Source organism: Gopherus flavomarginatus, chromosome 2, assembly GCF_025201925.1.
Source record: "Gopherus flavomarginatus isolate rGopFla2 chromosome 2, rGopFla2.mat.asm, whole genome shotgun sequence".
NCBI classification, from domain to species: Eukaryota; Metazoa; Chordata; order Testudines; family Testudinidae; genus Gopherus; species Gopherus flavomarginatus.
This window is the reverse complement of record NC_066618.1, coordinates 205,971,301-205,989,115: the sequence shown is the minus strand read 5'-3', so window position 1 is coordinate 205,989,115 and position 17,815 is coordinate 205,971,301. Positions and strand designations below refer to the sequence as shown.

General features: G+C 41.2%; 1 protein-coding gene across 3 annotated transcripts in view; it reads right to left on the bottom strand.

The window, feature by feature from the left end:
* Nucleotides 1-626: 626 nt before the first annotated feature.
* FAM210A (family with sequence similarity 210 member A) overlaps nt 627-17,815 on the bottom strand; it is a 29,460-nt gene continuing 12,271 nt past the window's right edge. For all 3 annotated transcript variants that reach the window (XM_050938858.1, XM_050938859.1, XM_050938857.1), the window contains 3 exons: nt 10,295-10,786; nt 5,229-5,340; nt 627-1,771 (listed from right to left, as the gene is read on the bottom strand). In XM_050938858.1, the coding sequence (XP_050794815.1) occupies nt 1,472-1,771; nt 5,229-5,340; nt 10,295-10,755 (873 nt within the window). In that variant the 5' untranslated portion in view covers nt 10,756-10,786 and the 3' untranslated portion in view covers nt 627-1,471. The remainder of the gene's footprint in view (nt 1,772-5,228; nt 5,341-10,294; nt 10,787-17,815) is intronic.

Genomic DNA, 17,815 nt, shown 5'->3' with positions numbered 1-17,815 from the left:
TCCCACTGTTATTCTAGGTGAAGCTGACTACCCCATTTTGCCTTGCCCTGGCAAAAAAAAAAAAAAAAAAGAAAAAAAAAAGCTTTTCTGTGTCTAAGCAGACACAGAAAAAAGAGTCGACAGTTGCTTAAACTGGAGCTGCTCTTCACTTCCTGACCCCCACTCAATCCTCCAACATTACTCTCTTTTCTTCTCCTCCTAAAAGAAACCTTTGTGAAACAAGTAGTGGAGGCCATCTTCTTGCTGCAAAGTGATAACTTGTAATAGAAATAATGGGGAAGCCCACACCAAACAGAAAGAATTCAGTCTCCTCTCCTGCTTCTATATGGATTTTGGCCAAAATGGGTCATGAAATGATGGTGCCCTGGTAGTCAGATGGTCTATAGTTTCAGCCAGAGACCTTGTATGGTGTTCAGGAACAGTGCATAAACCTTTACTCCAATTAACATTTTTAGGTTAATTTAAAACCAGAAGTGTGTGTGGAGGAAACTCGTTTTAAGTGTCTGATAGGATTCCTGCTTATTGCATGTTATCAGTCCTATTGACATCAGTGAAAATTCTCATGTAAGTGAGCAACATTTGGGCCCACCACTATATTTTAAAAAATTATCACTATATGCCATCAGTAAGTGCAGACTTATCTCCCTTTAATGTTTATTATTGCAAGCTAGTACAAAGCAGAACACCGTCAGTAAATTACAGCATCATTCTGGATGAAAATGAACCAGTTATGCTTTAGTCCGTATGCAGTTACAGTCAGTACATTTTATTCAATCCTACAACATTCTCAATCGTAATTCAACTTTATATAAAACACAAAAAGTATAAATGAATACCTGGCTACTGTAATTAACTCTTACTATAATTTTCAGTTGAAAGGTCTTTGAAAATTTCAAGACACCATTTTTTAAAACAAAGATCCAGATCCCCAGCTGGTGTAAGCTGTTGTAACTCAACTGAAGACAGTGTCGCTATGGCATTTTACACTAGCTAAGGATCTGGCCCATTAGTTCATTCACTTGCAGCAGCAGCACAAAGGGTTTGTCTCAGAATTGAGATGGCAGTAGTTAGAGAGAGATCAGTGCGTATGTTATATGTGACTGAAAGAGACATATCCTCTCTCTGAAAAACAAAATCTGTATTCCCAGGGAATGGAGGAACCAGTCTGACAATGGTGGTTCCCAGCTGACGACCAGAATAATATTGTGGATCTTAGAGAAGCATTGTGACTTACCAAAAACTGACCACCATTGGCCATTGCACATATGGATTTTTAATACTAGATTCATTTTCTTTCATAAGACAGATTTTTTTCTTTTAAAAAGAAGCTTAGCATTTAAGAATCTTTACTCCTTAGAACACGGATATTCTCCAGCCAGCCAAATGAAAGCTCAGGAGAAAGTCCATATCAGGATGCTCCAAAAAAGGCTAAATTGCATAATTTTTTGTACAACCTAAGCTGAGCATTTTCTTATTCTTTTCTTTTTTTAAATGAAACTTTATCTTTGGTTTCTTGTATTTTTTCTGTTATTCTATCCTTTGTTTCTTCCATCTTCTCTGTTAGTCTATCCTTTGTTTCCTCCATTTTCTCACTAATCATGTCCCTGGTTTCCTCCATTTTCCCTGAGAGACGCTCTTTTGTTTCTTCCATTCTATCCTGGAGGTATTCTGTTACCGGAGGAGGTGTGGACATGTAGCCATGCTTACGAAGATACTTGACAGTAATGGATGTTCCTCCTAAAGTTACCGTGTATCTGGCAGGAGTTGCAATCTTAAAGGAAACCAAAAAACTATCAAAATTATGTGTAAATGGGCCAAGGATATTCTTTAGAAAATCTCTCCATTTTTTTATAAAGCTTATATTGGCCAATTCCAACTTTTAAAAAAAGGAGCTCCAAGTTATAAGGAAATAAATTAACCTATTCTGAAGTGAATTCTTCAGAAAGGCACTCTCTCTCACACATACACTTTTTCATTTGAAGTATCCCAAGTATTACAGGTTTGAAGAGAAATTGCCAACTAGGCAAAACTTCATGTACCCCTGAGATGTATCACTTCTGGGATGAAATACAGCAGCTGTTTAACATCGCAATGAGTTTGCCCCTAAACTAACTTTTTTTTTTTTAATGCAAAGTACCACAGGATCTTTGCTGACTGCAAGTGATCAGGAATTCCATTTTCCATCTCCTGCAAAAGCACAGTGCCTCTTTATTATATACCAATATGCACCATGACATGAGCATTTTGCCTGAATTACATATACTAAATAACCAATACTACTTCTTCATTTAGGCCCTAGAGGTTCTTTAGAAGTCTCCCATCCAGGTAACAAGGTGATTTTGTCCTTGTGCATAAAACCAGAAGGTTTGTAGGTTAATTTCTTAAAAAGTATGTACCAGCGTAATACTTCCTTTTGATCATGCAGATCGAGAAAAGTGTGACGGGGGGCAGGGGGGAGGAGGTGACAACTGAAAGAATGAGAAGTTTAAAAACTATATACGTTAAAGAAATGCAGACTGGATTTGCGCAGTGGCTAAGGGAGCATCCACATTAGGAAAAAAAAGGTAGCCTTTTTACCATGTGTTAGCAAACATGTGGTAAAATCCTGCTGTCGACAAGTAGTTCTCATTAACCTCTCCATCAGCTAACATGCGTGAAAACTACAAATGGCCTTGTCCACAGCAGGATTTTACCACATTAGTACTCTTTTTTCTAGGCTATGTCTACTGCAGATGCACCGCTGTAAGGTCTCCCACAGAGCCGCTCTCTCCCACCAGCACAGAGAGCTCTCCCACTGGCATGTTAAACCACCTCTAACAAGCGACGGTAGCTATGGAGAGCATCTCCAGCCGACACAGTGCTGTCCACACCAGTGCTTTATTGGTCAAACTTCTTTCAGTCAGAGGTGTGTTTTTTCACACCTCTGACAGAAAAGTTTTACTGACAAGAGTACTAGTGCAGACAAACCTCTAGTGAAAACAAGGTCTAAATGAACCCTCTGGATCGTGCTGTCTAATCTCTCATCCTTTATTGCTCCTTTTCTTCTCCTACCCAAGTCTTTGTTCCCAGCTCTGATCTCCATATGATGACATATCATCATGAAATAAAAGTGGGAGGACAAATACTAATTCCTAATTCTCCAAGGGCTGAAGATTTGACAGCTCTTTAGCTACTTATAAATACTCTCTGCATCTGTCTCTCACTTTAGAATAATCTCACTTTGCTTAATTGCTCCTTGTTGGAAAATACTAAACAATGCTATAAGACTTGAAGGCCAGTCACCTTTACTACAGGATAGACGCTGGCGTGGAATAAGACAGATAAGCCCAAACAGAAAACCAGGAAGTCATAATTTGTCATGTTATTGACAGTCACTGCACCCTGTAACAAAAGAGCAAGTTCCTACAAATATTTTAAATACCATTTAAACAAAACAAAAATAAAAGAAAGCGAATGGTGAGCAGCCACCAGGATGATTTGATAACTCAGCATGCAAAGTAAGACTGAAAGAATCTGTTTCATTACAAAGAAACACCAAAAACCAAAAATGTAAAAAGGTGATGTAAGACTAAATGCCAATTCATTTTTCATAAAGTTTACAATAGCAAAGATAAGTTAGTATTGAATTGAAACTGTATTTTCTACTGTTTTCTAGCAACAAAGCAGATTCAGTCCTAGTCTGCATCAAACCAGGCCCTTGATTACGTATAATTAAAAGGGACTTCTACTTACTGACTAGAATTTTCAAAAAACAGTGGCAAATATTTATAAAAATTGTTAGAAAATTCATTGAATACTTACACATTCTATACTATCTTCTGGGATTCTAGGACACCTAGCCTCCAGCTAATGGTTAAAAGAAACCCTCTTATTAAAAAGGGTATTTACTTTACAGGGAAATGTTATTCCAATATCCAAAAATGAAGACTACTGGGAGAATCTAGCAGTTACCCCACAACGTGAGCAGCTACAGAGGAGGCAGGAAATGTAAAAGAAAAAGAGATAAAGTTGGTCAAATGAATATTCTCTTCCAAAAAGCAAAGACCCTGAGAAAAAGATTACTAGCATGCGATTTTAGATTATGAATTCTTTGGGGGTAGGAATTATTTTTTAAATGTCTGCACAAGTGACTAGCAAAATGGGGCCTGGATGTGGCTGGCCTCAAGACACCACCTGATGTTAAACATTAAGTCAACTCCGAGTAGCTACAGGGCCAGATTTTCAGAAGAAAATAGCACCCAGCAGCTCTCATTGTTTTGAAAATGTCATCTGCATTTATGGACCTAGATAGGAGATGCGTATTTCTGAAAATGTAGCCCTTACATTTATATCAGGCTTGATCCTACTTCCCTCCATTTCAATGGGAGCAGGATTGGACTCAAATCAAGAAAATGTACATATACTTGGCACGGCCACATCTCCTGAAAATAGTACACATATGCACTATATACCAATCCAAGAATAGGTTGTGTTTATTATAAAATCTTTATATTTTAAATGCATACATCCATTGACTACCTATAAGCACCAGTATACTAAACTGTTTAAACTGGCAAGTATCTGTGCCTTTACTTCATCATCCCTTTACTTAGGACAAAAGTTAGCTACATAACTAGTAAAATGCATTAAAACAATCAATCAGATGTTCGCACAACAAAAGGACAATGTATTGTAAATAAAGGTGTTAATACTTAGCTCTTGTACATATTCAAAGCACCATAAAAACAGATTATGCAGATCTAAACCCAGAAAAAAATATCCAAAATCTGATCTTTAAAGTAGTATATTAGGACAATTGGACAATGAAATCTCAACTAAGAGAGAGTGATGAAAGCATAAGCACTAAACTAAAAAAATTCAGTAGGAAAAAAAAAATGCACTGTCACCTGAAGAACTCAAAGCATTTAAACTGTCACTCTCTAGCTCTGTGAGTTACGTACGGGGAAAACAGAGATATTACGCTGGATTGTCACCACTTTTAGAGAACACTTTTATTCAACAACAAACAAAACAGTTCAGGAGTATTTTATAGTGATGCAAAGGTGCTTAAAAGCACTATGACCCTTTTAACTTGAGTAACATGAATATTTAGGTTTAAAACATTCATTTAAAAATGTCTAAACTATTAAGAGGGAGAACAGAGCTAATTCTTTCTGATCTAAGAGAAATAAGAGAACTGTTCAGATCACTGGGCAATGTCAGAACCAATTAACTATAATGGTACCTACCTTATACATTGCATACGCAGTTAGTGCATATCCACTCTGAGAGTTTTTCAGAATGCTTACAATGCTTTCTGGTACCCCAATGAACTCTAGGAAAGGAACAACATTCACTCCTCTATCAAAGAAAAAAAAAAGTTATATATAAAAACAGGATTATGTTTGAAAGAATCATTAAAACATTCAGCACAGCATTATTACTCTAAGCAACATGCTTGTTTTTAAACAGATTTTCTGGTATGTTTGTATTACATGTAAACAAACAAGATTTTTACTTTATTTTGAGAAATGAAAGTAATAAATTCTACCTGATGGTTTGAGCTACTATTTAATTAAACTGCATCTGTCCCTATTTAATATATTTGGAGGTAAGTAGATAAACTGGTGCAAAGACAAAGTCATATTGATCTAAACCAGGGGTCTCAAACATGCGGCCCACGGAGCTCTTCCCTGCGGTCCACCATGCTCCCTGTGCCCCTTCCCCAGTTACTTCCTGTCGCTTCACCAGTATACATTGTATTTTGCACTAAGAAGCCCTGGGCAGTAAAAGTCTACAAATGAAGGAAGTTATGGATGTAGTTGTTATAACTGTTAATTTTATACGTGCACGAGGGCTGAGTCACACAGACAGTTCACCTCTTTTCTAGCAAGTATGGACAGTGAATATGGGGAACTTCTGTATCACACTCAAGTTAGATGGTTGAGTCGTGGAAGTGTTTTGAAGCGGATTTTGCACTTAGAGAGGAGATTGATTCCTTCATGAAAATGAAAAACAAGGAGGTTCCACAGCTTGCTGATTGCACTTTTATCTGCAACCTTGCTTTTCTAGCAGATGTAACTGATCACCTGAATGCACCGAACTTGAAACTTCAGGGTAGAAAACAGGTGATAACACAGATGTATGACAGTGTTAAGTCATTCAAAGTCAAGCTTACTTTGTGGGGGAAACAGCTGACTGCTGGCACTTTGGTCCATTTCTCAGCTCTGAATTCCTTAGGAAAAGCTGAACCCAAATCCTTGAAAGAATATGCAGAGATCATTTCTAACTTACACAAACAGTTTGATGTGCAGTTTAAAGATTGCTAGGCCCTTGAACCACATTTTCAACTTTTTTCCACACCATTTGCTGTTGAAATTGACTGTTGCAGAGGAAATGCAGATGGAGTTAGTGCAGCTTCAGTGTGGCACCACCATTTTGAAGCAGAAGTCTACAGATGTTCGAATTCCAGAATTATACAGGTTTCTTTCGCAAGAATGATTTCCCAAGTTATTCTCTGCTTCCGCAAGGATTATGGTAATGTTTGGAAGTACATATATATGTGAAGAGTTTTTTTCTTCCATGAAGATTAACAAATCTGTGTTAAGGTCAAGGCTCACTGATGAACATTTGAAAGCAACACTGAGTTTCATCTCAGGATATCAGCATCAGCAGGAATAAATACAGTACAACTGTTGCTCTAGAAAACAAAGTGCCTTTTTATAGCGTTAAACATTAAAATGTTAACTACTAAGTATTAGAAGACTCAGATTAGAAAAATAAGATGGGCCTAAATATGTTGACATTGCCCCTTTTAAATCTGTTGATAAATAATTTCAGACTTGAATAATTTAGCTTTCTGTAACTATTATTCATGATCCAACTTACTTTTCACCTCAAGATGGTGCTGCTTTTCTAGTATGATATATTGAGGCTCTGCTTCTAACTAGTTTCTAATTAAATGTTTTAATTTGTGTCCATTTGTCAAACTTGTGTTTTAACTGCTAACTAAAGACTCAGATAAACTAGCTAAACTTTACTCAGTCTAAAACGTCTGGATGTGAGCATCAGCTTAGATCCATCCAAAGCAAAATATTTTAATAGCTTGGGACTTTTATTACTCTGAGATGGGCTAAATTCAGAATGACATTTGGATCTATAGCACCTAGAAAGGGCAATTATGCCAGCTGGTTAGAGTAACTAAAACAAACACTTGTGTCATAATGCATTCTGATGTCAAAGGCCCATCCTTCCAGCCATAAACTATCATTGTTTCATGTCTTCTATTATTAAATATGCAACATGCACAGTCCAGAGATAAACAGTTACTCCAATTCAACAAAAGTCACATACTAATAAAATCTCCCCTCTAATCTAAACTGATCTTGTAGTTGACATGAATATTACTTATTCCAATCAAGGTGAGTTTCCAAAACAAACACACCACCGTAAGTCTTCAGCAATTTCACATGAGATCTAGTGTGGCTAGATGAGAGTAGACATGGCGGAGCGTTGATACATTAGTTTTATTACAAGATGTACAGATACTAACAAGAAAAAAAAAGAGAAAGCAGATGACTGATGGTATCCAGAGCTCATATTCAAACAAGTGTGTATGTCTGGCAGCGTGTCCAAATGATGTCCAGACCTGAAATAGCATGGGCACTGCAAATAAGGACTTCAGTATATTAGCAAATGCTGCATACTCCATGCACACCTGACACTCCCAGTGCCTTCGTGAGGGTCCAAAAAAGAAAAGGATTAATTTAAATAAAACCCCAGAAACAAAGCATCATAATACAATACATTTTCATCCACCACATTGTTCTGGAGAAGCATGGGGAGAGAGATGACAACTAATCTCAGTGATAAAAATAGTTTCTTGGGAGGAACAGGAGCGAATGACATTTTCTTCAGAGAGTTTCTACTAATGGGCATAGCCTAGACCACCAAACACCTACTGAAACTGGAAGCTTTAGTTCCCAATACTTTCTATAGGATTAAAGATAAAGGAGACAGTAAAAGAACAAGGAAGTCATCAAAGGCTCCCTCTCACAAAAACCTTCTGAACACAAAGATAGGGGGGTGGGAGGGAACTACAGTAACTCCTCGCTTAACGTTGTAGTTATGTTCCTGAAAAATGTGACTTTAAGTGAAACGATGTTAAGCGAATCCAATTTCCCCATAAAAAATAATGTAAATATTGGGTTAGGTTCCAGGGAAATTTTTTTCACCAGACAAAAGACTATTTTTATTTATATTTATGTAAACATACACACACACATGCACAGTATATGTTTTAAACAAACAATTTAATACTGTACACTGCGATGATGGTTGTGAAGCTTGGTTGAGGTGATGAAGTCAGAGGGTGGGATATTTCCCAGGGAATGCTTTAGTGCTAAATGATGAACTAGCTTTCGGCTGAGTCCTCAAGGGTTAACCGATTGTTGTTAATGTAGCCTCACATTCTACAAGGCAGCACAAATGGAGGGAGGGGAGATAGCATGGCAGACAGATACACAAACCCTGTGTGAGAGAGAGAAATGCGTATTGCCCCTTTAAGTACGCTGATCCCACTCAAAGTAAACTGCCTTGTTAATTAGATCAGCAAGTTGAGACAGCAGCTGCTCCCAAGGAAGCTCCCTCATCCTGAGCCTTGTCCTGTCGTTACCACCCCCCAGGGAGATGTGGTAACTGGGGTGCAGAAGCAGGGGGACACCCTGACATTAGCGCCCTCCCCATGCCACATAGCAAGCAGGAGGCTCCTGGAAGCAGCTCCAAGGCAGAGGGCAGGAGCAGCACATGGCAGTGCGGGGGGGAGGGACAGCTGAACTGCGAATAACTGATAGCCTGCTGGGCGGCTGCTGCATAGGGAACTTAGGGGAGCTGATAGGGGGGCTGCTGGTACTCCCTGGTTCCAAGCCCCCACCAGCTAACTCCAACAGGCTGCTTTTCCTGCAAGCAGTGGACAAAGCAAGCGGCTGCCAAACGATGTTATAAGGGAGCACTGCACAACTTTGAACGAGCATGTTCCCTAATTGATCAGCAGCAAAACAACATTATCCGGGATGACTTTAAGTGAGGAGTTACTGTACATTAAAAAGGTACCATGTGAAATGGCTGGCCTTTTGGCTCAGCGGACAGTGCAACCATACAGGGAGTTCTGCATATGCTTGTTTGGAAGAATCAAAGAAAAAAGTTCTAAGCCAAAGTGAGAAGAGGGGCGAAAAGAAAGATATTGAGAAAGTAGATCACTCCTGTATCTTCTAATGGTGGTGTTACAGGCAGAGGCAAAGTAAAAATAATTTTATTGAATAAAAAAAGGTAGCAGATACCAAAGACAAGAAAGCACCTTGCTACCACCTTTTCTCCTACCTCTTCCACCTCCTAACCCCTTCAACTTAAAGAAGTGAGAACCTACCTGGTACACTCTATGGTTGAGACAGCCTGAAAAGCAAATATGGTATATATATTTTTTAACCTATGAACTCTATCATTCAAATTTCAACCCCCACAAACAAAATTAAATTCAAAAGAAGGTTTGGCCTATAGTAGAGCACGCTCCTAAGTTTCTTCTACCTACATAGGGGAGGAAAACCAGAAGGGAGAGGGGTCAGGCCTACAGCGGATTTCACCTCCCTTTACTATTATTTCAGAGAGGGGAGGACAAGCCACCATTTTTGCCACACAGCAGAGACTGGAAGCAGATGCCACTGTGTGTGTGTGTAAGGTCATGCGTAATATAGGCACCGATTCAGTGGGTGCTCCAGGGATGGTGCTCCCCCACCCCCGACCCCCAGGCCTCCCATCCGCTGGGTGCCCCACTGATCAACTCCTCCCCCTCCTTTCCAGCACCTCCCGCCCGATGCAATTAGCTGTTTCGCCGTGGGCAGGAGGTGCTGGGAAGAAGGAGACGGAAATGAGCGGAAAGAGGCAGGGTGGGGACTTGGGAGAAAGAGGGGGGAGAGGAGGACCTGGGGTGGATGAGCACCCCCTGGGCCCGCAGGAAGCTGGCACCTATAATGTGTGCATTGTTTTATTTTGGTGACAATTACATTCCTTCCAAATGAAGATAGAAGTATTTTGTATAGACAAACTGTAGCAAGTTAAATAGTACATAAACAACACACTGATATGAGGTCTATTCCCTTTCATTAACAATCTTGGGTTTAGTAAGACATGGAAACTCCTTTTGCTGATGGAGTAAGTTGGGTAATTTCTGACACTAATAAGATCTACATTGCAGATGTTCTTGTATATATCTGTCTCAGATTAAAAGCAATAATGACCTTGTTACAAATCAGTAACTTACTTCATGGCTGCGTAGTAAAAGGATCCAAACCATACACTGGAAGTCAACAGATGCAGTGGAATCATAACTTTTCCATACTGTTTAAAAGTTCTCTTGAACCTCTGAAAGAGACTAATTGATTTGTCTTGTAATGGATCAGGCTCTAAAGAACTTGATTCTACAGGCTTCCCCTGGGGTATATCACTAGCTGGTTTCAAAGGGTTTTCTTCCTTTTGTTCTTTGTGGTGAGTGCCTTCTGGTTGGGATGAAAATACACCCAGTGACTTTCCTTCCTTTGAGAGACAGAGTGCAGCAGATGCATGGAGACACTGTTTTTCAGGGCCCAATGCCAAAATCACTTTGCATCCAGTCTGAGGCAAAACTGGTTTTCCTTTTAAGTGTTGAAGGAAACCAGTGCGATGTGGTACCAAACATGTCCGATGTGCCAGCTGAAACACAGTCTGTATTAAATTCCTTTGCATTTTGATGACTGATGAGACCTGGCTATAGTTCCTAGGGAAAGCAAACAAGAAAAAAGTTGATTTTTCTAAATTAAGAATGGCCATAATAATTGTATTTCAAAAGATTAATTTTCAACTTCTTCAATGTGACTTTAAAATCTGAGGATACTTTCAAGGATTAGAAGAATAAAAATGTATTATACTAAACCAGTTAGCAACTAAAGATACACAAGAAACTGAAAAGTTTTGCAGCTATTTCCTAGTGGCATCCAAATCATCTTAATGTGCATATATTTAATATTCTGAAAAAGTGTGCTTATTCTACTGCTTTGTGTGTAACAGTGATACTTTTAGCCGACAAAAATATATTATAACCTCACTAATTTGCTCTAATGACTGTATGGCGCTCTTGTTAGCGATACTGGACAAAGAATGTACTGATAATGGAGTTTAGTTTTAATGATTTACATAATTTTTACTATTTTAGTACTAAGTAATTTATTGTTTTTTTGTTAAACCAATGACATTTTAGTAATTCCAGACCTAACAATGGAATGCTCCTATTGAATTATGCTGAGAAGTGGTGTGTGAATGAAGATTAACATGAAGAATTTGTAGTTATACTGTAATTCAGAATCTCCCTCCCAAAATTATAATACAATGAACGTTTTTTAACTATATATAACCCAAATGAACTTTTCCTTTTCAATGTCTGGTGAGTATTTCTGAAAGTTCAACAGGACCAACTGATAGCTCCCATATATACACACACACACGGAGATCATTTCAAATAAATACACATAGATTGCAATGTCTTGCAATTTTTGTGAACAACAACATTTCACTTATTGCCCTAAAAGATAACTATTTCCTTTCATTTACATAATGATAGCATGTTACAGCCCAGCTGAATGGAGACCTCTAGCTTAATTTTACTTAGGTTAATGCTGGTTAAGCCAGTTGCTGCTCCATTTACCTTTCCAACCTTCATACCTTTCAAATCTGCCTTTGATAGCATTTAGAATTTTAAATCCCATGAACAGTCTAAATCCACATTAGAAAACCAGTGGCATTTAATTGTCCATCGCTGGTCTCCCTTCAGATGTGGCTTTTTTTTTTTAAGTATATAAACAGCAGCTTTGGCTGTATTCTGTATTTGGTAGCTGAGGTGCAAAGTTAATGTTTTTTAGATTGCTAAGAAAGACTTCATGATGTAAATGGAAGTCTCAGAAGCACACAAAAAACTAGGCATGTGCTTTTTGCTACTTTATGGGTGTATAATATAATGAAAGACTTAGAAGCTTCTGGACCCTAGAAATATAATTCTTGTGTACACTGAAGACTCTGATGAATAGAGAAGTAGAGAAACAGACATTACAAGATTGCAATTTAAGAGGGGAAAGGATTTTTGGTCATTCTACACAGGGTTGTCTACACAGGAACGGTTTACCCGGTGGACATATTTATTCTGGTACAAGATTGGCTTTTTTCAGTAGGGTTTAAAGTTTATCCCAAGTGACATAAGCTAAACTAAAAAAAAAAAAAAAAAAAAAAAGACACTAGTATTGGAATACTGTCTACACATTTTCTCAACTTTTGCAGTATACAGAGATATAACTGAACCAAAGGAGTAAGTCCACACTGCTTTGTCTAAAGAAGCTGTGACATCCCTGTGTGAATCATAGCATCCACAAAACATTGTGCTTTTTCTTAAAAAGTGTATAGCATTCTGGGCAGGTATCCCAAGAAAGTTCTGCTGCTAATATCAAATCATTATAAGTTGTTTCTCCTGGTGGATTTTGCGATACCTTCTGAAATTCTGGGTCGTGTGGTCAAACTCCTATGATTCCTTCCATAATATTCCAAAATTCATCTGGTTATCACTAACCAATACCATTTTCAAAACTGTTGGTTTCAAACAAATTTTGTAAACTGCTCTCAGACAGCATGGAGGAAGCATTTCTGAGCACCGTGAGCTTGACCATCCTGCATACAAACAGGATGCTCCCGATGTACTGGCCACCACTCAAGTCGGTGGCAGGACAGACCGACCACCGCCACAATACTGTACAGAAACAGTTATTGAAGGATGATGACGATGAAACTGGGCAGTTATTTCTACATGATATTTTCTTAGGCTGGTGTCACAGAGTAGAGTGCCACTTCTGGGCTCAGCCAATGATCACTGCCTGATAGGACAGAACGCTGCTGCAGACCCAGGATGTTTGGCTACAGAACTTTATGATACGGAAGGCTGCTCGTCCTGGAGTTACAGTGGTGAAATACCAACAAGGCCCACTCAATGTGCAGAAGCATATGGTCATTGCCATCTGGAAGCTTGCAATGCCCAGCTGCTACCAGTCAGTAACTGACTAGTCTGGTTGGTAGATCAACTTTCAGGGTTGTTGGTCATGGAGATACACGTTGTTGGCTGTGAGGGTGTTGCTGTCCTGGGTCATTAAGCTTGGCGATGCACAGAAGGTTACTGATGGCTTTTGAACCTTTGGGGATCCCATATAGAGGCCATTGATGGACACAGGCCTCTCTGATGCCAGGATATGTAGAAACTCACCTCTGGTTTAGGCAACGAAAAATGGAACTTTTGCTCCCAAAACTACTATAAACATGTATGGTGCCAGGTTTCCAGCCAGTTGTCAGGGAGAACAGGTTTACTTTCTGCTTTTCTAGCTTATGAAGCCTTTTCCTAAACACATGGATAGGAGAAAGAACTGTTTAACCATAACCTGAGTAGCTGCAGAATGACTACGGAGCATTTGGAAGACTGAAAGAAAGGTTAATGTATCTCATGACAAGGCCAGAGGCTTCTGAGAGATATCTGTCTTGTATCATAGATGCTTGCTGTGTTTTTCACATCTGAGAGCAAGGGAGAGAGTCTCATCAATGGGTGGGAAGTGAGGAGACTTCTGAGATGTTATGACCTGCTAGAGAGGATGCCTCTATCTAATGCCCCTATGAGCCCGGGAATCCCTGTGCTTGTACTTAGATAGCATGGTATAGAGAATGTAATTTAATAAATGAAGTGTATACAATGTAGAAAAGACTTATGAATTGATTTTATTAGGAATTGATGTTAGGGAAAGCTGTGACTAAGTGATTTTTTCAACCCAGGGCAACTTAAAACATGAATAATTTGATTGGGGGAGGGCGGGGTGGGTGGAAGGAGCTGGAAGGACCAAGTGTGAACTTAAAAAAACCAAACGGTTACTCACCTTCTCGTAAGTGTTGCTCTTCGAGATGTGTTGCTCATATCCTTTCAATTAGGTGTGTGTGTGCGTGCCACGTTCACAGTTCGCTGGAAGGTTTTTCCCTTGGTAGCACCCATTGGGTCGGCTCTGGAGCCCCCTGGAATTGCATCTTCATGATGCTGCATATAGGGCCCTGCCGACTTTCCGCCTCTCCAGTTCCTTCTTGCCAGATATGCCGACAGAGGGGAAGGCGGGTGGGTTTGGAATGGACATGAGCAACACATCTCGAAGAACAACAGTTACGAGAAGGTGAGTAACCACTTTTTCTTTGAGTGCTTGCTCATATCAATTCCAATTAGGTGACTCCCAAGCCTTATCTAGGGGTGGGGTCAGAGTTTATGGAATTGCTGATTGAAACACAGCCCTGCCAAACACTGTATCATCCCTGGCATGCTGAGTGATAGCGTAATGTGATGTGAAGGTGTGGACTGAAGACCACACAGCCACTCTGCATATCTCCTGGATCGGTACCTGGGCCTGGAAGGCTGCTGAAGACACCTGAGCTCTAGTGGAGTGTGCAATTGGATTGGAGGCAGGGACCGTAGCGAGGTCGTAACAAACCCGGATACAGGATGTGATCCACAATGATATCCTCTGTGTGGACACTGGGAGGCCTTTCATCCTGTCTGCTACAGCAACAAACAGCTGGTTCAACTTACGGAACAGCTTAATTTGTTTAATATAAAAAGCCAATGCACGCCGCACATCCAGGGAATGAAGCCCCTGCTCGTGGCTATTGGCATGGCGTTTTGGGATAAAGACCGGAAGGAGTATGTCTTGATTGGCACGGAAACTCAAGACCATATTCGAGAGGAATGCCAGGTGGGGTCACAGTTGCACCTTATCTTTGTAGAAAATGGTATACGGAGGGTCAGATGTGAGAGCCTTGTAGGAAAAGGCCACCTTGTAGGAAAGGTAAAGGTCAGATGTGAGAGCCTTGTAGGAAAAGGCCACCTTGTAGGAAAGGTAAAGGTCAGATGTGAGAGCCTTGTAGGAAAAGGCCACCTTGTAGGAAAGGTAAAGGAGTGAGCATATATTTAGGGGCTTGAACAGCCCCCTCCCTCCCCCTTCAGCCTCGAGAGTACCAAGTTAAGGTCCTAAGCGGCAGTGGACTGGTGAATATGAGGATATAATCTGTCTAACCACTTGAGGAACTGCTGCACTGTTTCGTCAGTGAAGATGATGCGTCCATACTCTCCTGGGTGAAAAGCTGAGATGGCAGCCAGGTGAACCTTTATCAAGGAGCAAGACAAGTTATGCTGTTTCAATTTTAGGAGATAAAGGGGACTGAGAATTGTGTTGGAGGGATACAACTCTGTGAGCGCCAAATTGCAAATCTATTCCACTTGGCTAGGTAAGTCGCTATAGTTGAAGGCTTTCCGCTACCCGGAAGAACCTCCCTCATGGGGTCTGGGCATGTAAGCGCTAGTGGGTTCAGCTATGCAGCTTCCAAGTCATGAGGTGGAGAGACTCGAGACTAGGGTGTTGAAGCCTTCTGTGATGTTGAGTGATGAGGTCCGGAACTAGCGGTAGAGTGATTGGAGTGTCCACTGATAGCTCCAGCAGCATGGTATACCAATGCTGCTGTGGCCAGGTCAGTGCCACCAGGAGCACCGCAGTTCCATTGCTCCAGATCTTGAGGAAGACCTTGTGAACCAGTGGTATAGGAGGGAACCTGTAAAAGAGGTAGCCCTTCCATGGGAGAAGAAACATGTCTGCCAACAAACCTGGGCTATGGTTTAGGAAGGAGCAGAATTGTAGGCACTTTCTGTTGCCCCTTGTGGAGAACAGATCAATCTGGGGAACTCCTCACTGATGGAAGATATTGTTTATCACATCTGGACCACTCATGGTTGCGGAAAGATCTGCTGAGGTGGTCTGCTAGTTCATTCTGTGACCCTGGAAGATAGGAAACTTCCAAAAGTATGAAGTGCTATGCAGAACTCCCAGAGCTTGAAGGTTTCCTGACACAGGGGAGAGGAGCGTGCTCTCCCGTCTGTTGATAACGTTGCTGTTGTATTGTCTGTCAGGACCGCTACGCACTTGCCCTCCAGGAGAGGCTGAGAGGCCTGACATGCCAGCTGGACTGCCCTGAGCTCCCTTACATTGATGTGAAGCATCAGTCCCTCCTGAGACCAGAAGCCTTGAGTTCTGTGCTTCCTAAGGTGTGCCCTCCCCCCCAAGACTGAGGCATCAGTGGTCAGATATAGGGATGGATGTGATTTGGAAAATGCGACACCGTGCATACCACGAACCCCCAATGAAGAGACATGAGAACGTCCAGTGGAAGGGTAACCACCATGTCTAGACTGTGCCTGCTTGGCCGATACACCGATGCCAGCCAAGCTGGGAGAGGTCCGAGTCTGAGCCTCGCATGTTGTGCAACATACATGCAAGATGCCATGTGACCTAAGAGTTTTAAGCGACTCCTTACTGTGGTTATAGGGAATCGTTTGAGGTCCTGTCTGATACCATGAATAGCCTGAAAGCAGGATTGGGTAGGAATGCCCTGGCCTGTGCTGAGTCTACACTGCCCCTATGAACTCAATTCTCTGAATAGGGGTGAGCGTTGACTTTTGAGTGTTTAGGAGCAGGCCCAATGGATCTTATGAGGGAGACATGTTGATCCACTTGTGTTCTGGACGGGCCCTTGACTAGCCAGTCGTCTAGGTAAGGAAATATCTGAATCAGTCTTTTCCGCAGAAAAGCAGCCATGACTGACATACATTTGGTAAACACCCAAGGTGCTGATGATAGGCTGAACGGCAGTACTGTGAATTGGTAGCGGGAACTCCTGACTGTAAACCTTAAGAAGCGCCTGTGGGGTGGGATTACGGAAATGTGGAAGTATGCATCCTTCAAGTTGAGGGCCGCATACCAATCTCCTCGATCCAGGGACAGGATGATAGTGGCAAAAGAGACCATTTGAAAAACTTTAGTTTTTTCATGAATCTGTTGAGATTGTGCAGGTCCAAGATGGGTCCGAGGCCCCCTTTTACTTTCAGTATTAGCAAATACCGAGAGTAAAACTCCTTTCCCCCCCGAGCTCCGTTGGAACCTCCTCCACAGCCCCTGGTGATAGGAAGGTTTGTAGCTCCTGGACGAGAAGTTGCTCCTGAGAGGGGTCCCTGAAGAGGGACGGGGAAGGGAGGTGAGAGTGGGGGAGGGGACTGAGGAAAAGTGGAGAGAATATCCTATCTCTACTGTGTGAAAGACCCAACAGTCTGGGGTGATCTGGGACCACGCTCAGTAGAAACGGGATAGACGTTCCAAAAACTGGAAAGATCCACTTGAGAGGTTGGTATAACGCCCTCAGGTGCATCCTCAAAATGTCTGCCTAGGGCCTAGTGGCTGCCTAGATGACCCAAACTCTCTCTTATTTGGGGACTGGCAATGATGGTTCTAGTTTCTGGGATGCCTATGGTTTTGGTCCTACTTAAACTGCCTCTGGTATGGTTGTGGTGTGGGTTGAGGCTTAAATCATCTACGCTGGGTGGCAGGAGTGTGCAGACGCAGCAATCTTAGAGTGGCTCAGGAGTCTTTCAGACTGTGTAGTCTCGAGTCTGTTTTCTCCGAAAATAATGTGACTCCCCTCGAATGGTAGATCCTGAATTCTGTTGGACCTCCCCAGGAAGGCCTGAGGCTTGCAGCCATGAGCTGTGAAGTTGCACCCCATAATGCTTTATGGGATATGCTTATGAATGTATATATGACATAACTGGAATGTTTTACACTACATATGCCATGTAACATAGCTCTGTAAAGGTTATGATCTACTGAATACATTCATACTATTTGCATGCATGTGTCATTTT